At 32.0% G+C, this 21,879-nt stretch overlaps 2 protein-coding genes, 1 long non-coding RNA gene and 1 other non-coding gene across 4 annotated transcripts; 2 read left to right on the top strand and 2 right to left on the bottom strand.

The window, feature by feature from the left end:
* Nucleotides 1–9,596: 9,596 nt before the first annotated feature.
* On the bottom strand, nucleotides 9,597–9,668 carry TRNAT-UGU (transfer RNA threonine (anticodon UGU)). Its single transcript has one exon. It is a non-coding gene; the product is annotated as a tRNA-Thr (tRNA).
* Nucleotides 9,669–9,714: 46 nt separating this feature from the next.
* Nucleotides 9,715–12,061, top strand: LOC102599606 (centromere protein X). Its single transcript, XM_006351373.2, has 6 exons — nucleotides 9,715–9,813; nucleotides 9,916–9,964; nucleotides 10,042–10,082; nucleotides 10,245–10,284; nucleotides 11,487–11,540; nucleotides 11,633–12,061. Exons 1-6 carry the CDS (start codon nucleotides 9,787–9,789, stop codon nucleotides 11,734–11,736), a joined length of 315 nt encoding a protein of 104 aa, XP_006351435.1. The 5' UTR covers nucleotides 9,715–9,786; the 3' UTR covers nucleotides 11,737–12,061.
* A 950-nt stretch (nucleotides 12,062–13,011) lies between these two features.
* LOC107061357 (uncharacterized) lies at nucleotides 13,012–17,199 on the top strand. Its single transcript, XR_001473930.1, has 2 exons — nucleotides 13,012–13,426; nucleotides 16,809–17,199. It is a non-coding gene; the product is annotated as an uncharacterized lncRNA (long non-coding RNA).
* LOC102599280 (leucine-rich repeat receptor-like serine/threonine/tyrosine-protein kinase SOBIR1) lies at nucleotides 14,346–16,761 on the bottom strand. Its single transcript, XM_006351372.2, has one exon. The coding sequence runs from the start codon at nucleotides 16,438–16,440 to the stop codon at nucleotides 14,524–14,526; it is 1,917 nt and encodes a 638-aa protein (XP_006351434.1). The 5' UTR covers nucleotides 16,441–16,761; the 3' UTR covers nucleotides 14,346–14,523.
* Nucleotides 17,200–21,879: the final 4,680 nt, after the last annotated feature.

Below are 21,879 nucleotides of genomic sequence, written 5' to 3'. Positions count from 1 at the left end.
ATATATATATATATATATATCAAATTAAATTAAGGAGTAGGTATCTCAAATTTAATAAGACTATATATGAGACAAAAGGTTAGCTGTGAAGTTCAAAATAAAGCAATATGAAATTGTTTAAATAAACTAGGCGTGTAGAGGAATAAGGGGTGAGATATCATATGAGAGGGACCGGACTAATTTGTTAATAGAGGACAAAATTTAACCACCCCTAATATAACAAAACAAACGACCCCTTTCCTAATACCCAACATTTTAATGAAGTTCTCCATCTTAATCGATCATTCAGATCTCAGTTAGTAAAATGATGTAATATTCAAAAAATTCTACAAAAATAAAATTTTATCATTACTCCATTTACTTTCACTCGTCCGCTATTAGTAATTACCTCTACTCACCACCCTTAACCACCATCTTCAACCATAATCGCCAAGCCTCCACACAACATAATACCATTTACAGTTATCATCCATCACAACCAACTATTATTATCACACATTTGCCAGTTATTATCGACAATCACTATATATTCCCAATCATCACAATCAGTCACCAGTCGTCATTATCATCATTAACTATCACTATTATTTACATATATGAACATTTAGTTATCAATTGTCACCGCCAATTACCACCTTATGAGCTACCAATCCATTATGCTAGTTTGACAATCACTAACATCAACCAATAAAACAACCACCTAAATTAATCTTAACTACAGTCCTATATCCCATATAATTCATTTGTACAACAATTTACCCATTTCCTCATTTTTGTTGATGAACAAAATGACACAAATCCCAACTTGTGGGCTAAAACACTCATGGGCCTCGTTCCATTGGACTAGTTTATAACTCCCGATGAGTTTAGCCCAAAATATAAAGAAGGCCCAATTACACTAAAGAATGGTAAATGACATGTATTTTTCATTTTCATTTTTCTGCATAATCGATGTTTTATTTTTTGATAAATACATAGACGACTCCTCAAATTTTATATTTCTTCTGTTTCAATTTATGTGTGTTACTTTTACTCGTTTACTGTAAAAAGAATGAGCACTTCTTATATTTAGTAGTTCCATAATTCTAATATCATACAGGATATTTTAAGACCACATAATTTGAAGATATTTTGATACAATATACGTAGTTTCATTTAAGATCATAAAATCATTAAACCCTATTTATTTTCTTATACTCTATACCTAGTAAAATTAACTCATAAAATGATATCTAATGAGTATCAATGTTTATTTAGATACTTAAATATGTACTCTCTCTCTCTCTATTTCATTCTATTCGGCTCTTATACTAAAAATAGATGTGTTTCATTTTACTTGCCTATTTTAACTAATCAAGAAAATTTTATTACTTTTCTCCCATACTACGTACCCTTAGTAGTTAGTACTATATAAAAATAGCAGTAAGAGTTTGAAAATATCATTAATAAGGTTAGTTTAGTAAAATATACCTCTAATTAAAATTTTCTTAAGAGGTGAGTCAGATCAACATGAGTCAAGTAATATGAAAAGGAAGGTGTAGTTATGACCTATTGATCACACCACAAGCTGTGGTTAGTGGACCTCCTTTAATGCAATTTAAAAAAAAAATCTCTCTATTGTTATTATTTGATCTCTTTTCATATTTTTGAGACGTAAATTTGAGACCAAGATGAGATTAAAACACCATTTTCAGGTGTCTTGTAAACACAAGAAAAAAATTCACTTAATAAGAATTTTCAACTAAAAACACATTGTTTAAATCAAAGTTGTACTAGTTTAAATTCTTAACAAATGATTATGTTTATAGAACCGAAAGTTGTTAATGGTCTTCTATTTGTTTGTCAAATGATGTAAGGGCACATGTCCTCCTATTAACTTCAAAGTTCAAAAATTAATCTCTGATTTGACTTTAATTTACAGTTTAGTCATGTCAACAGAAAAAATATCTGCCGACCAAAGACGTGCAGTATCTTTTTGAACAAATCTCATCGAACAATAATATACTTAGTGTAATTGATTAGAGAAATTGTTTCCGATAAAGTGTAAGCGCTCAATAATTGGTGAGCATTATGAGACAAATTCCATTGTTTCCACTAAACACAGCACGTGCGCTACAAAAAAAGCTATTCCTTATTAACTATTTTAATTTTTAATTCTGCAGCATATCACTACCGGATGCCTCTTTTAAGACGATCTTTGTTCTTTTTTCATACATAAATTAATACTATATAGTTTATTTAATTAATAACAGGCATTTCATGATTTATTTATTTTTCTTTCTTTCAAGTGTCTATGAAGTATCCCTATCTTGACTCTCACTCAAGGCTCCCTTCCTGGCTCTTTCACTCTTTTTTCTAAAAATAATTTTGCTATTACTTTTTGTTATTCGTGATTGAGGAGAAACAAATAAATTAAATGGTCCATAATTAATTACTTCTATTTTTACACAAAATACTAAAAGAAGAATATTAAAAGGTAAGGAATTAAACCCTCAATTATCAATAATGTAAAATATCAAGTAATACTCAATCAACTATGATATTGTATATAACTTTTACACGACAATATAATTTACATTATTCAAATATGGATCAAGATTTTTAAAATCGATAGATTTAACTTATTAAGATTCTTAGCATCGAACTTATATATTTGAATTTTTTTTGTGTATGGTCATACTGAAAAATTTATCATAATCTCATGAATATATATAAATTTATATTTCGTGTTGAAAATATACGATTATAAAATAAATTAGGTGTTGTAAAACCACATCTGCCAATATATAATACCAGTGTATCTATACATTACTCTACATAATTATTAGTATATGTTGTTGCATGTAACCTTGATCTAAAATTTACTATAACTATACACAAAAGTTAATAATTTAAACATATTCAAATTGACTATAACATACATAATAATAACGTATTGTTGGTTAAGAGATTAAACAATAGAGCGGCGACCCTAGCTATAGCCTATAGGCGACCAAATATGAAATAATAGCATTATATTAGACTAGGTTTTTCTTAGTAAATTAAAAAAATGTGAAAATTTTCATTGAACAACACTTGGACCAACCAACTCACATTAACATGACTAATGTTGCTCCACTATAAAGTCACGATTTGATTTCTGACATAACATATTATAAAACACCAAATTAAAAGACAAACGTCAATTTTAATTCCCTTTGTCCTTTTGCATGCATTTTTTATTCCACATTACTGTTTTCTTCATCCTTCAAATACCCCCATTAAACCAAACACTTCTCCATTCATTTAATTGAGAGAGAGAGAAAAAAAAATGGAGGTGTCAACATGGTTTTGCAATAATAGCCATTATTATGAAGATTCAAATTCAGAAAAACAAAGCACTACTTCAACAACATATGAAGAAAATACTAGCTCTAATTCCAGTATTGACACTTTTGTTAATATTTCTCCCAATTCTTATTGCATAGCCACTTTCAAAACCATAACCCCACAAATTTCAAATCTAGCCATTCACAACAACATTTTATACGCTGCATCTCTCAACGAAATCGTAGCGTTCGATTTAAAAACTCATGAACTTATCGACACGTTCACTAGTTCATCTTTTGGTTTAGTGAAATCAATTGCCTTTACCAAAACAAAAATCCTCACAGCTCATCAAGATTGCAAAATTAGGATTTGGCAATTCAAACCCTCCTCAAAAAAACATCATCTACTCTCAACGCTTCCGAAGTTAAAAGATCGTATCCTACGTGGCATTTTGCCAAAAAATTACGTCCAAATTAGACGTCACAAGCAAAAATTATGGATCCAACATGCAGATACTGTTTCAGGATTAGCTGTTAATGATGGATTAATGTATTCAGTTTCATGGGATAAAACCCTCAAAATTTGGAAAATGTCCGGTTTTTCTTGCTTAGAATCCGTTTTAGGTCACGTTGATGCTATTAACGCTGTTGTTGTTTCTCAAAACGGCATCGTTTATACCGCTTCAGCGAACGGGGAAATAAAAGTTTGGCGTAGAGAAAAAAATAAACATAGTTTGGTTACAACATTGAGAAAACATAAGTCATCAGTGAACGCGATGTCTTTGAATAACGACGGAACAATTTTATTTTCAGGAGGATGCGATGAAAAAATTGTAGTATGGGAAAAAGAGGAACATTGTGTTGATTATATGTTGGCTATGTGTTTATTAAAAGGGCATAACGGTGCGATTTTATGTTTGAATTATTTCGATGGCGTTTTAATAAGTGGATCGTCTGACAGAAGCGTGAGGATTTGGGAAAAGAATAGTATTAATAGTAATAATAATGAATGTGGATATTTTTGTTCTATAGTTCTTGAAGGGCATTGTAAACCAGTGAAGTCAGTTATAGCAGCTTGGGATGATGAAGATGAAAATGGAAATAATAATAATAATAATGATGGGATTCTTTCTGTGTTTAGTGGAAGTTTAGATGGGGAAATTAGAGTTTGGCAGGTTAATATTGTTTCAACGTCACGTTAATTAGAGTATACTTATATTAATTATATTCTGTTTATTAGAATATTATTTGAAAGTAACTTTTACATGTTCACTGAATCGTGGATATATGATTTTGTATTAGTGTTCTCATCACTACATTAATTGTTGTTTATGAATTATGATCAATTAATTATATATATACTGTCATTTCTATTTGTTACTACTGTCCTGCTACGTTTTATTTTACTGCCTTCATTTGTATATACTTATAAAATATGTCTTTTTCAGACGAAATATTGTCATTGTGGGTAATGCTCGAGAACTTCTCGTATAATGAGAAAAAATTGACATGATTTTATTTCTTTTTTAGTATATTAAAATAAAATGAGTGATCTTTTTTAAATTTTGAAAATAATACAACATATCTTTAATTTTAATATGTTTAAGATTATAAGAAGTTTCTTTAGTATTTTATTAATATTTTTGTTCAGTCAAATAAGTTCACATAAAATAAAATGAGAGTCTAGTTATTTACTCGTAAAACAACCGAACCTTTTGATTCTAATTGAATCATGAAAGCTTACGTATGTTTTATTTTTGAAAAGCATAGTTTTCTGCTTATATAAGTTATACATTTGGACATTTAAATTGGAGATGGCTCCTTTTTAATTTCTTAAACATTCTTTATGTCTTTTGGAAATATACTTTGACTTGGTAGCAAGAAAAGCAAAAGAAACTATTACAATATCTTCAAAAGGCAATCACCATTCCCCCCACCAAAAAGTGTTCATAATCATACGATGTAGTTTGTGCCTAATTTTTAATATGAATTCATATGATTTTGAATATATAATTTATATTTGTTTTCAAACTAATGGTGTCCTTTCAATTAGTGTTATATTTATAGATATGATCATTCTTCTTGAAGTACGTCAACAAAAAAGAAAAAAAGTTCTAACTAATGATTTTTCCAGAAACCATATTTTATTGTTAATGGAAAATTAGTGACCAATATTAGTACTTATAAAATGCAATAAAAGGAAAAAGGAAGAATTGTTTAATATATAAATGCAGCATGAAACATGCAAAAATGGTCATTTTCCGCAATAATGATATTTCTATTATAAAAAAGGGAAGTTGATGCACAAATCATCTTCGTATTCATTCAAAGTCGAGTGAATGGTAAACCGTACCCTATTTCTAATACATATATTAAATTATTTTCATAGTTTAAATCCATAACCTATCGGACACACATAAATAATTTTACCATTTGACAGGCTAAAACAAGGTTAATTTCACACTTTAACATGATCATTAATAACATGTTTGGCGCAGAAAGTGTATACAATTTATTTAATATATATACTCTTCTATGTCGAATCTCAAACACACGCAACGAATGTCTGCTCTTTCCCTTTTCTTTAATTTTTTTGTTATAACTTCTTTCTTCTGCTTAAAAGAAATTCCCTTCTCACTCCATCACGATATAGAAAAAATAATAATCTGTTTTGTACATTTTAAAAATGCCAAATAGAATTCTGTATCTAGCCAGATAAAAATGATTTTAAAAATAGTACTTCCTCCGTATTTCGATGTATATAAATATCTTTTCATTTTAATATTTTTAATTAAAAGAGAATATAATTTTTTTATATTTAACGTAACACTCTAATATTCCTGTTGTATTCTTATGAAAAATATCCTCATTTTACCTTTCATGAGATGACTCTTATCTGAATGTTACCATGACATAATTAAAATAAAAAACACAAAAAAGTACTTTTAATATACTATATATATAGCTTAAAATTACCAGAAAATCTTTATACTCTTAAAACTTGGTGCATATCCCAATTAAACCAAAACATACGATAAAATAAAACAAATAAAGATGGAGCTATTTGGCTCTTAATGATCAAATTGTGTTAATGTTCATGCCTAGCTAGCTCATGAGATTTGCTAATTAAAATAAATTATCTAGATCAACATCTGTACATCTAGTTGTTTATTATCATTATTAAGGAATTAAAATCACATGCTGGGCCTGGGCATTGAGAGAGGATAAGAGAAAAAGATTGATGTTGATCTATATATTTACGAAGATTAATTATAATTATAAATCTAGATCTCTAGCTTGTTAACCATGATAATTATTTAGAGGAGCTTATAATTAACCGACAAACCCTAGAGCTACCCGTGAAGGTATTGTTGGAGTTTCCTACTTATTTCCGCTCTTAATTATTACTCTAATTAATATTAAGTATAAAAAATGGAAAAGAGCTGTTTGGAAAGGTGAGCACATGTCAGCCACCCAATTTTTTAACAACACAAATTCCAATTAAGTGGGAGAAATTGTTAAATTTTATTAATTAACTACATATCCATATTTAATAAATCCACTATAACAAGGAATAACACAAACCCTTAACTTAATTAATTCCATTAAAAAGTGGTTTGGTTTGGGTTAATCAGCAAGCTTTATTTGTGTCCATATCTCTAATAATCATATTTGCGTAAGTGCTTACGTATGGTTGGGAATTAAAGGATCATTTACTATTTAGTTATTAGTTAGAACTATACAAATATTAGTGATGCAAAAATTAGTTATTTCATCTTCTATCGCCTATAGAAATTATATATAGGTTCTGTCATAAATAACTTTTGCATGTTAGTTATGTGAGAAATGTAAACTAGTTATTCACAATATATACTTGTCATGATGTTTAGAGTTTCATTTTTACGCAACAACTAAAATGTTACCACATATAATACTCATTAATTCACTTCCTAACCATCAACCAAATACTCATTAATTCACTTCCTAACCATCAACCAAAGGATCCCTATGATAAGTGGTCCTCACGTTAATATATATATTATATATATTTTTATCGTTTCTTTCCTTTTGTACTTATTTGTTGTCATTTTTAATGTGTGAAGATATTTAAGCACACTAGAAATGTTGGATCATCACATTTTCTAATTATTTATGTATCTGTCACCGAAAAATTCCTTTTGGATTAATTGATGACATTTTTACAGTTTATCACTATAAAATAACTTATCCACTGCTTGATAGTTGATGCAGCATTAATTTTAGCATAATATAACCAAATCGTTTGCATCTCTTGTCAGAAATATAAGGACCAAGATTGGAGTATATATGATTTGTCCAAATTACTTGTTTGGTGAACTGACATATATATGTATAATAATAATATTTTTTTTCTTAGTTGTTTAAATGAGTTCCAATACATCTTATTGTGCTTCTCAAAGATCGATAAGAACAAGTCTCATTACTTCGATGAAATGATCAGATCTCCAGTAATCAATTATAATCTGTAGATGAAAAAAATGGCCTTTTTAAGATCTCAATTATTTCATTCTTTGTGTTACTTTTTTTCATGTCAAATATAACTAGAAGTTGCATTTGAAATGTGGAAAACACTCAAAATTTTATTTTCACCTTTATTATATTTTGCTTTTTCAAATTTATCCTAAATATTTTATTCTTATAAAAATAACCACATTAAATTGTGCCTTATGTTTGAATCATATTTTATATTTTTTTATGAATAGTATATTCAAACAATCAATTATTATTTACAAAAACAATACCACAACTTCAATCTTCAAAAAAATCAAATTATAAAGTGAAAAGATGTTTGTAATGATGTGTACGTAGTAGCTCGTATATATATGAGATCTAATCTAGCTATGGCACTATGTGACTATCTATTTTGAGATAATTACTCTTTTAGAACAAATTTGATTATACGTTTGAGTTAAATCAGTTGAGTTGGGTGATTTTTGTTAGTTTTTATATATCATGTGAGGTATAAATCATATCCAAAAGAATACATCCAAATTTCAAATATTCTTTCTAAAAATTATGGTAAACAAAACTCCAACTCTAATTTTAACTTTGAAAATTCAAAATAAAATGAATATTTCTTTTGATTTTCGTGGTCAAACGCCAATAGCCATATAGCTAAAAGAAAATGATCTGTAATGGACTAAAAAATCGATCCCCGTTAATTCTAACATTTTGTTGCCTATTTTTTTTAATACAAAATTTGTGTAGTCATCACAACAACAACAAAATGCTCTCAATAGGATTTTAGTTTTTAGCGTTAAGAGATGAGGGTATATAAATTTAAGGTTGTTTTCTGAAGAATACACCATCTTTAATTATTGCTTTTGAACTTTGATGTTAGTCTAGTGGATTAGCTAGACTTCATAATTCATTGAGCAAATTAGTGTCATTGTTGGTATTCACAGAAAGGAGGCAACAAATTAAAACGTTAAAATTGAGGGGAAATTATAAAATTCCACTAGTTTAATTAGGAGCTAATTAGTTAGATACGTAAACTCTAATTTGTAATATTATGAATCTTACTAGATTTTGGTGCGTCTAGATACGTTCAAATACATGTATCTTGGAATACATGAAGTCAAAATTAGATGTAACTTGTTCTAGATACATTGTATATCCAAATGGATTCGCTTGTATTTGAAATATATAGACAAATCTCGCTTGCCTCCCACCCATCTCGCTCGCCACTCTCCTATGTATCTACTATATCAGATACATGCGAATCACACCAGATACATGTATCTAATGTGTATCTAGTGTGATTCGCATGTATCTGAGATACATGTCTATCTCATTCACCTCTCTCCCATCTTGCTCGCGCGTTTGTATGTATTTGATGTGATTTGCATGTATTTGAGATACATACATTTATATCTCGTCCGCCTCTCTCCCTATTTTAGTGTCTTTGGTATAAAAAATAAATGTATTTAGGTGTATCTTATACGATAGTAAGCTCTTAATTAGTGGTAAGATACATAATTATTTAAAAATATAAAATTAATATATATGATATGGATGTATGTCTAATAAGTAGCTCAAACTTGTGTATGTCTTGTTACTTGTTACTAGTATTTAGGTTTGATTCTGAACTGGCTAAATTTATAAATGGTGCCTCTATAATTGGCTATTACATAAATGATGCCCCTAAATTCGCTATCCGTGCACTTGCCCCAGCCCAAAAGAAATGTAATCTCTATGGGTCTAATTTGAATAAATAAAAAAGATAAAATTCATAAAAACAAAAGTAACTGCCCTCACGCAGGATCGAACTGCGGACCTTCAGTTTACAAGACTGACGCTCTACCACTGAGCTATAAGGGCTTCCTGGTGCTATATTAGCTGCTTACATATAATTTTGTCCACTTAGAATTTTTTGTGTTTTTGCCCTATTTTTAGTATTGTTGCGATTCATTGTTGATTTGAATGAGCGAGCAATTCAATGGAGAAGGAGAACACCTTCGATCCTGTAATCATTCCTTCTTCTTAGCTATTCAATTTCCATGAATTTGTTCCCTGACGAAAGTATTTGATCTGAAAATCTAGAACTACTTTGTTTGGCTTTAAACAGGATTTGGTTCACGAAATTTTCAAGCTTGTTTGGAAAAGAAAAGCTGCAGGTTCAATTTCACTTTTTCTTCTGCAATTGAATTTTCTTGGTTTTATTTTCTCTTTACCTATTTGATAATTGTTGCAGAACGAGGGAAAAATGAATTATCTGAGAATATAGAGAACGAGGTAAGCAGAATTCATCAATCCTTTCATTTTAACATTACTTATTTGTTGTTTTTGATACTTTTTCAATTATTTTGCTTGAGTTTGCGAATTTTGTTGGAATTATTGTGTGTGGTTCAAGTGTGTGTTGTTGAGCTTGAAAGCATTTTGTAAATGTGTTTGTAGGTTGGGGCTAGCTCATCAAAGAGATTTCGGCCTACTTTTGGTAAGAACTCGGCTAATACATTTGTTTTCAGCTCAAGTATGCTACTGTGTTGAATATTAGCATGTCTTTCTGATTACTTTTAGAATCATGGTTTCGAATTTGGATATTGATTCAATTGGTTAAATACACTCCGGAGGTTTTAGATTTTTTAAGTGAGATTGCTTTTAGGTTTATTTTTGGATTTTTAAAATGTGGATTAAGGCATGATCTATCTAAATATTTTGGAAATAAACAAATTAGAACGTAAAAGAATTCAATTAGCTTATTTAGGAACATCCCCTTCAAGGTTGCCATAATGGAATTACAGAAGCCAATTACATATCTTAAGAAAGGCGTAAGACATGATAAAGATAGGGCAGGTGCTTAATAGATGTGCAATGGTATATAGAGAGCACATGAATAAAGTTATAACAAGATTAATTCCAATTCTACAACCCAGGTCATCGCTGAAGATAGTTTTGCACAGCAAATGTACTCTCTTAGTTCTTTTACCCTAACAAAAGGGAAAAGAGAAAGACAAAAAGCTTGCATTATTGCTTTCCGTGAAGGTCGTGTTTGCTTTATTTTATGTATCACGGAGACATTCTCAGTCTAAAATTCAAATTTCTCTTACTTGTAACCTGGTGTAGACGAACTTAAACATTAGTGAAAAGAATTAGTACATTTGTTCTAGGATCCAGTTAGGATATTCCCCAAATTTTTACTAGAGGAAGATTCAGTTTAAATGTCACTCATGGCAAGTTGCAAGGATTTCTGAGCAAGATATTTCTTTGTGCTTTTATCAATCAGAAAAGTAAACTAATATACTTCTCCCTTTTTTTCTATTTTATTGTACCATTGTTAGTCTCTTCATGACAAGTAAGGTAGCATAACTCGAAAGAAAAGGGAAGACAATGAAGAAGGTTTAATTTCTGTTTTGTTTTGCCATTTCTCATTTCTTGTAATGGCTTTAGATGTACTAGAAATGTGGGTTGTGGCAAGCAAGCTTTTCTGAGTATTACCTTCTTGATAACAATGACATATCTAACCTTTAACAAGAACTACATTTAGCCCACCTTTAGTAACTGCTTCTTACACTGGTATTTACATTTTCTTATATGTGTTGGACCTCTGGTTTGTTATATATTAGCTGAAAGTGGAATACGTTCCTTGGACAATGAGTTATCCTTCTCATGTGTGTGTTTCTGTGTTGATGATAAAAGCCAATGCAAATGCACTGAAGCTGAGCTCTGAACTCCTCCGAGTCTTTGTAGCAGGTTTGACCATCAATGAAGAAAAATTATGTTATTTACTTGGCTAAACTTTCCCCTGCATTCTTTTTATTTTGAGATCTGTTTCCTTGATGTAGAAGCTATACAACGTGCTGCTACTATTGCTGAAGCCGAGGGCAGTGTCAAAATCGAAGCAACTCATCTAGAGAGGATACTTCCTCAGTTACTTTTAGATTTTTAAGTTACTTGAACGCAGTAGCGGACTCAGGATTTTTGCTCAGGGGTTTGAAATATAAAGAAGAAGTTAAGTTGATAATGTAATTGCGCAGTGAGCGTAGTAGCCCCTCAGCATGCTCTTTGTACAAGAACCATAGATATTTCATTGGTTCATAAAAGTAAAGACTAAACTAATCAAAGATATTGAGGACAAAGATGCATTGATAAGAATTTTAGTGGATCGACTGTATTACATAAGTTAGTTTTTAAAACACGTGAAAATTAAATGATGAAAAAGGGAGCGAGACGGGGAAGAAAGATATTTACCTTAACATGCTAAATTTAACTCACTTTATTGCGTATTAAACATTTCTTTTTACTTTTATCATGCTCCATCGAGCATTCTTAAAATTTCTTGTGCTTTTTATGCTTTTATTTTGTAATGTTTTACTTTATATTTCACTTTAAAAAAAAATTAAATTAGTATCCAATCAATCAAATATACTATGAAAATCGTCAAGATTCTCTAAAAGTGTGTAAGAATAGAGTTACTAATATTATAATGCATATTCAGAAGATAAATAAATAGCATCGTCAATTTTTTTAGTTCATATAGTTCAATTTACGAGGTTAGTCATAATTTGTAAAAAAAAAAAATAATAACGAATAAATCAAACAAGTTTAGTTTCCATCTCTCTAAATTAGAATTTAAAATATAAAAGAAATTTCATGAATTCTATTAAATCAATATTTTTAAAAGCATGTTGACGATATTCAAGTTTTTTCATTCAATTACATCTAATTTACATTTTTTTAAAATAAATTATATTTCTATCTCAATTTCAAGTTAAATATAATTCATCATTTTTAAAAAAAGTTATTCAAACGTATATGAAAAAAGAATTACGTTGAAACAAAATGAATAATTGATATAAAAAGAATAAAATATAAAAATAAAAAGAATGTGTCTAATAAATTTAAACAAAAACAAATTAAAAAGAAGAAATGGAATAAAAGGAAAAAATAATGAAAAGGAAGAAGAAGGCTATCCCAAAAGTTCCATTTCCCAAAGCATTAAAAAAAAGAGGGAAAAAATGTTGCCAATAGGATTTGAACTCATGACAAAGGGGCATTTCATGAATCACTTATTCACTGAGCCAAGTCTGTCCTTTGTTTTCAGGGGGTTCATTTAAATATATACATACATAAAATCAGAATTTGACGTTATATATAGTGTAATTTTTTGACGAGGGGGTTTGGGTGAACCCCTAGGCTCCACCTAGGTCCACCCCTGCTTGAACGAGATACGAAATTTATGAAGTTATGTCTGTAGAGTGCAAAAATGGGGTTTATCTTTTTAAAAATAGGAATGCCACTTTTCTCCTCTAAACATGCAAGATGATGGATGATTTCTTTTGTAGCTGTTGGACTAACTTGAAAATATTGATAAGACGTGTGCTTTTAGAATTTACGATACTCCATATGTAGCACATGTTAGTTCATTTAGAAAATGCTCCTGAAGAAATTTTTGTTTTCTTAAGATAATCACAATTTTTTATATTAGTTTTCTATTCAATCTTATTCATTGAAGACGTTTTTAGTGCTAGAAATTATTGTCATGCATTGTGATTGAATCACTTAACTTTCCTTCACAAAGTGCAATTTGGCAAGGATGACTGCAAATTTGCGAAATTGCTAGATCAAAAGCAAGTAAGGTAAATCTTATACCATGTATTTTATCAATGTTTTGAAGACGAAACTTAATGGTATATTATCCTGTCTGGCAATGTTTCATATTTGCGCAATTGCATGCATAATCTGCTCTAAGATTAACAATTGCAGAGGAATGAGGTGATACACCATTTTGTAATTTAGTGCTTACGTAAAATCGAAAGGAATAAAACAAAATGAGGTCTGAATCCATTCAATGTTATTGATAAGTTAGGACACAACACTGTAGGATATACAAGAACATTCAAATGAAAATGGAAGGACTAGTTTTTGCAATTTCTGGTTCTAGGATGCCTTTCTTATTTCAATAATTTGCTAAGACCATTGAATGAAGTAAAACATACAGGAAATTTGAATTCATGATTGGTACTTCTGGCTTTTAGCTATTGCTCACAGCATGGAGGATTCTGGTTCTACACCTTTAGTTATAAGAAAGCTATTACCTGGACAAGCAATCATGTTATTGGTGTCTTCTGCATGCAAGATGATCAGGTTTTTTTGCCAGATATCCTAAATAAGTTCATTGGTTGTTACTCTATTAGTGGTTAGAACACTGTTTCCTCTTCGAATGATTCTGAATGCTTGCTGTATCATACTAATGAACCGAATAAGAATATGCTTTCTGTTTCATGTTTAAAATCTTCCATGATCTAGGGGTACTTAGAGTTTTATAGACCAATTCACTAGCTACTCTCTTGCTTGTGAATACAAGTGTTTCTATATTGATCATATTAGTATATCGGAGAATTAGTAGTTTCTAGACTGAGTGGAAAGAATTCCATGCACATCTCCAACTACAGAGTACAGACAATAGCGTCCGGAGAATTAGTAGTTTCTGCATCTAGTGGAAAGAATTCGATTCACATTTCGTACCATGCTTTATAATATAGCAGAGGAAACTTCTGCAAAGAACTTTCATACAGCTAAATATAAACTTCTCATTTTGGAGAGGAAACAAAACACACAAGGACAGTCTCTCATATTGGAGATGTAACAGAATACACAAGGACCGTCATACACAAGAAATATTCTCTTAGTTTCATGACAAACTTTTATTTACTGTAAGTTATCCACTACATACTTAATGCTTGATCTGCATCAACATGCACCTAACATCCTTACTATTAGGCCTCTCCTTAGGATTCTCCAGGGTACAAAAACAGGCAATCTTGAGAACCAAAAGCATTTGGTCCTCATTTCCATTACCCATCAGCTTTGGATCAATTGCTCTGTTTGGATCCTCAGAAGTCATGACATTTCTCATCCATTTCACTAAACTCATCTCAGAAGTGTTCTGGAAGAACTCATCAGATGGAAGCTTTCCCATAACTAGCACGCCTAGCAGCACCCCGAAGCTGTATATATCACACTTATCAGTGAACTTCAGTGTCTGATGATATTCTGGAGCGATGTATCCTATAGTTCCTGCCACATTTGAAGTTGTAATATGTGTATGAGCATCTGGGACAGCCTTTGCAAGGCCAAAATCCGCAATTCGAGCTTCCATGTCATCATCAAGGAGGACATTGCCTGGCTTTAGATCTCTGTGAATTATACGCTGAGTATGATTTATATGGAGATACTCGAGTCCAGCAGCTATTCCCATTGCAATTCGGTGACGTGCAGACCAATCTAGTTCCCGTGTCCCCTCTCTGACTTGCTGGAGGGTATCCTGTAAGCTCCCATTTTTCATGTACTCATAGACCAAGTAATGGCAGTCTGGTCTTGGCATATGTGCCAGTAGGGGAAGCAAATTCCGGTGTCTGATTTGACCTACAATTTTGATTTCTGATTTAATCTGGCGCATTTTCTTACTCATAGCCTTGCTATCTTCCTCAGTGAGTTCTGCAGCATCCCTTGGTGGTTGTATGATCTTCTTTACGGCTATAATCTTTCCGTCACTTCCAGGTAACGCAGCTTTATAAACTTTTCCACATCCACCTTGCCCAATGAGTTCTAGTGATTCCAATCCATCTTCGTTCTCCAGAAAGGCCAAGTGCTCGGCTTTCTTAATCAATGGACTGAAAATTGTTAAGCCTGAATCATTTCTGATCCCTCTGATTAAAAACATAAGCACCTTGAAGAGGACAGAGAAGACCAACGCCGATAAGCCCCCAGCGAAAACTCCAGCAAAGAATCCAAGAATCCAGGCGCCTACCTTCCTTCTGATCTTGTTGTGTTTGTCTTTTTTTACTGGTACTACAACTGTACTAGGTCCTGGAGCTTGGGCATATCCTGATTTGGACTCTGGTGCCATTGCAGGGGTGTGCCTTGGCCTTCTTTCATTCTCAGCAAGAATGTAACGCTTAGGAACATAATCTTTTCGATTTAAGTCTGCTGATAAGTGCTCAACTTGACTCACGGCAGGCACCGTACCTTCAAGGAAACTATTGCCTGAAATGTTGAGGAGCCGGAGATTTCTGAAAGATTTCAAGGATTGAGGTATTCTGCCAGTAAACATGTTATCAGCAAGGGAGAGTTTTTCAAGGTTAGGAAAGTATTTCAAGAAGTTCAGGTTCCCAGATAACTCATTAGAGCCAAGGTCAAGGGTACGAAGGCGGACTAGAGATGATAATTCAGGTGGGACTTTGCCAGAAAATTGGTTGTTTTGAAGGTTCAAGATTTCCAATTTCCTGGAGTCAACGATTTCAGTTGGTATTCTGTCAAAGAGTTTGTTGTTTTGGAGGGACAGTTCTTTGAGCTCAGAAAGCCTCCCAATGGCAGGAGACAGAGTACCCTTCAACCCGTAGGATTTGAAGACAACCCTTGTGACTCTTAGCACGTATGAATTGTTTGTGAGTCGTTTTTCGCATGATATTCCAACGGAGTTGCATGGGTTCTCAAGAGCATTGCGGTGAGCAGGGATGCCTAAGCCTTTTTGGACAAGCAAAAGAGCACTGTGATCAGGTGAGTAAAGGTTGAGTTTTGCTTGAACAAGAAGGATCACAGTGAAAAAAGACAAAAAAGAAAGGTGTATATGTGAGGCTGTGAAGGCCATCGGATTGGTGCAGTATTGTGGTGGAATTGGGAGTTGGATGAGGCACCACACTGGTGGTGCTTGAGGAGTAGGATGTCTCTTTTAGTTGCTTGGTGGTTCTGAAGGCTGATATTTAAGGTAATAAGAAGTGGCAAATGACTTCATAAGTCAAGTTGGGACCTATGTGGAAAATTTGAGTCGTCCAGGGTCCCAATGGATATAATTTCTTCTTCTAATGAGTTGACCTGTGAAATTCCTCATTTGCCATTTGCATTACCCAATTATTTCGGGACAAGAGTGCTTAGTTCATTTTCCCAAGTTCTTTTGTTTATGTTTGCTATTACCTCAAACCTTATGTATTATAATTCATTCATATACTATTTATGCAGGTAATTTATATGCTTCAATTGGCTCATTTAGTACTTAGGCTAAATAGTATCCATCTGTGTCATAAAGATGAATATGAAGCAAATTGGAGAATTCATTGGATTCAAAAGAGAATGTACAATGGCAGAGAGTGACAAGGTGAAGTAAATAATGGGATTGACTAGTTGAGGTCATTTTTGTTGCCCAATTGGTGGGAGGAGTTACATCACCTTTTGGGAAAATCATGTCTGCTTCATTAATAGCTATATGGTCCCTAAATTTGTCAGGAAACCATATTTTTCAAACAGATTTATTCCTTGATTTTTCTACGCAAATAGCTGGTCGGATTCACTATTTACTTATTCTAACTAGAATATAAACGGTTATACATATATGTTACACAATTACCTACTATTTTTAGTTTTAAGTAGTTGAGTGAGTGGCTATATAGGTTGGGTTTTTTTTTTCCTGATCAGGTCGAGATCATTTATTTTTGGAATGAAATCTACAATTAATTTCTGCAATCAATTCAAACTTTAAAGTGAAAAACAGTGAGCATGTATAGTAAATTTTCTTGGCATCTTCACAATCTTATAAATGTAAGAAGAGTAACCAATTCCGATTGAAAGAACGTAACCATGTATAGATTACGTGATCGAATTGCATGTTTTTTTCTTTTATTATGTTGAAATGAAGCAGCACAATATGAATGCTTTAAATAAGAAAATGTTCGATGGTGGTCAATAACTTTGTGTTTTCATTGGGTGGCTTGCCCTGTAAGAACTGAGAAGCTTCTTGATAATGAAAAGAGGACAATTTTCGTTCATGTAACACATGTGAAGTAATCCTTAATCAGAGGCGGAGCTAAAATGCGTGTTTGATAGAATTTAGTAACTTTAAAAAGATTATAATTAAGAATTCATAAGCATAAGCTTCAGGTCCGTCTCTGCCTTTAACTAACTAATCACTAATATTTCTTTTTATCGTGGACGTGAGTACCTAACGTGAAAGAGGATAAGTGATTAGAAACTCTATACGGTCGGTCTATGAAATAATGTAATTTAATATAAACTTTAACAAAAGATGAAAAGCAAAATAAAGAAGCAAGGCGTCATTTGATATATATATATATATTTAATTATTATAGGAATTAAATTATTCATATATTAAATTCGATATGAGTAATATTGTTTTATGTTTGATAACATGCTATAATGTTTGGTCGCATAGAATCTTATATATTATATATAAAAAAGAAATAACTAACATATGAATAAAAAAATCCTACGTAATTAATTGGCGTATAAAATAATATTCAATTTTTCTGTATACCACTTATATGGGTGTTCACGGTTTGGATAAAAACCAATTCAAATCGATTAGACAAAACTATTTTTATTTGAGTTTGATTTGGTTTGGTTTTAGATTTTTAAAAATCTGTAGTATTTGGGTTGGTTATGATTTTGTTCAATAAAAACCAAAGAAATAATCGAATCAAATCTATAAATTATATACATATATTTTATTATTATGCATACATAATATATTATTTTTATTAACATTTTTAAATATTTTATATACGTTTTCATCAAAATTTATTTATATTTACTTATGAAAGCAAAAATGTCCAAAGTGAGAACATTTATCTTATTGACTTCATGTATTCGAGAGTCTATGACAATTCTTTGTGGGATTGAAAATGTCATTGTCTCTTCCTTCTAGGCTAAAATAATGAATTTTGAAGCTTTATTCGTAGTAAATTTAATAATCAAAGTTATGTAATGTGAATCATTCTAACTATTTTTCGTTTTAAATGGATTGTTGTCGCTTTTTTCACGTTTTGAATGAATTGTTTCTTTTATTTTTGTATATGATTAATAACTGAATAACCAAAGCAAACCGGACCGAAACCGATAAATATATATTATATTTGGTTTTGAGAATTTTAAGATCAATTAAGTTGGTTTGATTTTAATTTTGACCAATAACCGATCCAAACCGACCCATAAACCCCCCTAACCACTTACATTAAAATTATACTCCCTATTATTTGTTCATTAAAGTATGTTCAAACTTGGTGACCATGTTCATTGGCTCATTTATGTTTATTTGACTGAAAAGTGAGACTCTTTTTTCTTTTTTCCTCTTCATTTTTCCAGCCATGCCCCGTGACACACGCCACGGGCTTGACCCAAGGGCAAATCCAACGTGATACATTAATTTGATTACAATATTTTTGATGCAAAACATAAATTTATATATAAATTTTTTATAACTTTTTAAAGTATTAAATATAAACACAACATAAAGTATAATAATATAATTAATGAGAAAAAACTGAAAAATAAAACTTAAATCTTGAGTTGGCTAGTAAGCCTTAACCAAGGCTAAAGTGGGATGAATTAAGAAAAGAATAACATTTTTTTAGTGAATGATATGGACGGAAAAGGAAAGACATGAGAGAAATATGGCAAAACAAACAACCCTCTCTTTTGATTGGTTTGAGGGACAATACAGACAAGTCTATGCTTTTCTCATTTTAGCACTTATTGTTGTTCATATTCAACGTTTAAATATTCTTTTCATTTTATGGTTTTTCGTTCTACTAAGCGAAATTCTTGTTGAAAAGTGATTCAAAACAAAGTAGAGACACGTAAATTAGGATATGGATAGTTTGGTTGAACTGGTCTTCTGCATTATGTTTGGTAGTTTCCTAGTGTTGCTGAAATAGTATTTTAGTGGGTTATAGGACCTATATTTTAGGATTAGTTATTTATCACTTAGCCTATATATCATGTGGGCATATTTTGTTATTCTGTAACTTCCAATTAATCAAAAATTAAAAGTAGTCCAGTTTTCCTTCTCTTTTTTTTTTTTTTTTATTATTTCCAGATTTCTCTGTACTTTTTCTCCAACAAATTTGGCATCAGAGCCAGTCATGGCAACTAACGGTAGTTCATTGAGTGTGGCACAACCACTTATTCCTGTCTTCAAGGGAGAAAGCTACGAATTATGGAGTTTACGTATGAAAACTATACTCAAGTCTCAAGATCTTTGGGACTTAGTAGAACGTGGATATACAAATCCTGATGAAGAAAATAGGCTACGAGACAACAAGAAAAAAGATGCTAAGGCGCTGGTATTTATCCGACAGGTTGTCCATGACAACGTTTTTTCACTAATCACAACAGCAACTACATCAAAGCAAGCCTGGTCCATTCTGCAGACAGAGTTTCAAGGAGATTCAAAGGTCATTGTGGTGAGACTGCAATCACTTCGGCGTGACTTTGAAACCTTGATGATGAAAAGTGGTGAATCTATTGCTAGTTTTCTGTCAAGAGCAATGACAATTGTCAGTCAAATGCGATCCTATGGAGAGAAGGTTACTGATCAGATTATTGTTGAAAAAGGTATTGAGAAGCTTGAATCCAAAATTAGATCACGTAGTTGCGGCTATCGAATAATCTAAGGATCTATCAGTTTTTTCCTTTGATAAACTGATGGGATCTCTTCAAGCTCATGAGGCGAGAATCAATCGATCAGTAGAGAAGAACGAAGAAAAGACATTCCAAGTGAAAGACGCAACCACTAAATATGGAGATAATAATGATCCAGCAAGTAGAGGCCGAGGAAGAGGAGGATTTTGCGGTGGTCGAGGCCGTGGTTATGGAAAAGGCAGAGGAAGAAATAATGGGCATAGGCAGTCTAATGAGCAAGGCAACACAAATAATGGCGTTCAATGTCATCACTGCCACCGCTATGGGCATATAAAGGTTGATTGTTGGTTTAAAGACCAAAGAATGAATTTTACAGCAAAAGAAAATGAGGAAGAGAATTATCTTTTTATGGCTTGCATTGATACAAACTATAAGCCAAGTGATATATGGTTCGTAGACAGTGGTTGTTCAAATCATGTGACAGGGGCCAAATCTATGTTCAGAGACCTTGATGAGAACCAAAAGAAAATGGTGCAGCTTGGCAACATAAAAGAGATGCAGGTTAAAGGAAAAGACAAGGTGGTTGTAGACACTAGCCACGACAAAGTAAAAATGTTGGATGATGTTCAATTCATACCAGATTTAGGATTCAATTTGTTAAGTGTTGGACAACTAATAGCTGATGGATATTCTCTTTTGTTTGATGATGATGCTTGTGTCATTACAAACAAGAAGTCGGGAAAAAAGGTTCACATCACCAAGACACCAAATAATATGTTTCCGCTGGACGTTTCTAACATGGAAAATTTTGCTCTCGCTGCAAGTGCAAAGGACGACTTGAAGCTATGGCATTTGAGGTACGTTCATCTCAATATAAAGGGCCTGAAATTGCTAGGTGATAAAGGTATGGTTCTTGGATTACCAAAAATTAGCTCTCTTGATTTATGTGAGGGATGTATTTATGGAAAACAAACCAGGAAATCTTTTCCTGTTGGAAAAGCATGGAGAGCTTCAAAATGTTTGGAACTAATGCATGCTGACTTATGTGGTCCTATGCAGACTAAGTCCTTAAGGTGGAAGTCGTTATTTCTTCTTGTTAACTGACGATTATAGTCGCACGAGTTGGGTGTATTTTCTGGAGAACAAGTCTGAAACATTTGAAAAGTTTCAGAAATTTAAAACTTTGGTGGAAAACCAAAGTAGCTGCAGTATCAAAGTTCTTCGCACAGATAGAGGAGGATAGTTCGTGACTAATGAATTCAATTTGTTTTGTGAAAAAAATGATAGCCATAGGGAGTTAACAACTCCTTATACTCCGGAGCAAAATGGTGTCGCTGAACGGAAGAACCGAACCATTGTGGAGATGGCAAGAAACATGTTGCGAGTAAAAGAACTCTCGAATCAGCTCTAGGCAAAAGTTGTGGCAGCATCTATTTACTTACTGAATGTTTCACCAACAAAAGCCGTCATGAATAAAACTCCTTATGAAGCTTGGCATTGCAGGAGACCAAATGTAAGTCATTTACGGGTTTTTGGATATGTTGCTTATGCGTTGGTAAACTCACAAGCTTGTCAAAAGCTTGATAAGAAATCTGAAAAATGCATTTTTGTTGGTTATTGTACTCCATCCAAAGCATGTAGATTGTATAACCCTCTT

This window comes from Solanum tuberosum, unplaced genomic scaffold (genome assembly GCF_000226075.1).
Source record: "Solanum tuberosum cultivar DM 1-3 516 R44 unplaced genomic scaffold, SolTub_3.0 scf00127, whole genome shotgun sequence".
Lineage (NCBI taxonomy): Eukaryota > Viridiplantae > Streptophyta > Magnoliopsida > Solanales > Solanaceae > Solanum > Solanum tuberosum.
Note: the sequence above shows the minus strand (reverse complement) of the source record. Positions and strands in the feature narration are given on the sequence as shown.

Excerpts from the sequence above, each read along its gene's own strand:
- LOC102599606 (XM_006351373.2), top strand. The coding sequence starts at position 9,787 with ATGGAGAAGGAGAACACCTTCGATCCT. Across the intron at positions 10,285-11,486 it reads GAGATTTCGGCCTACTTTTG|CCAATGCAAATGCACTGAAG; the intron begins GTAAGAACTCGG and ends TGATGATAAAAG. Across the intron at positions 11,541-11,632 it reads CCTCCGAGTCTTTGTAGCAG|AAGCTATACAACGTGCTGCT; the intron begins GTTTGACCATCA and ends TCCTTGATGTAG.
- LOC102599280 (XM_006351372.2), bottom strand. The coding sequence starts at position 16,440 with ATGGCCTTCACAGCCTCACATATACACCTTTCTTTTTTGTCTTTTTTC.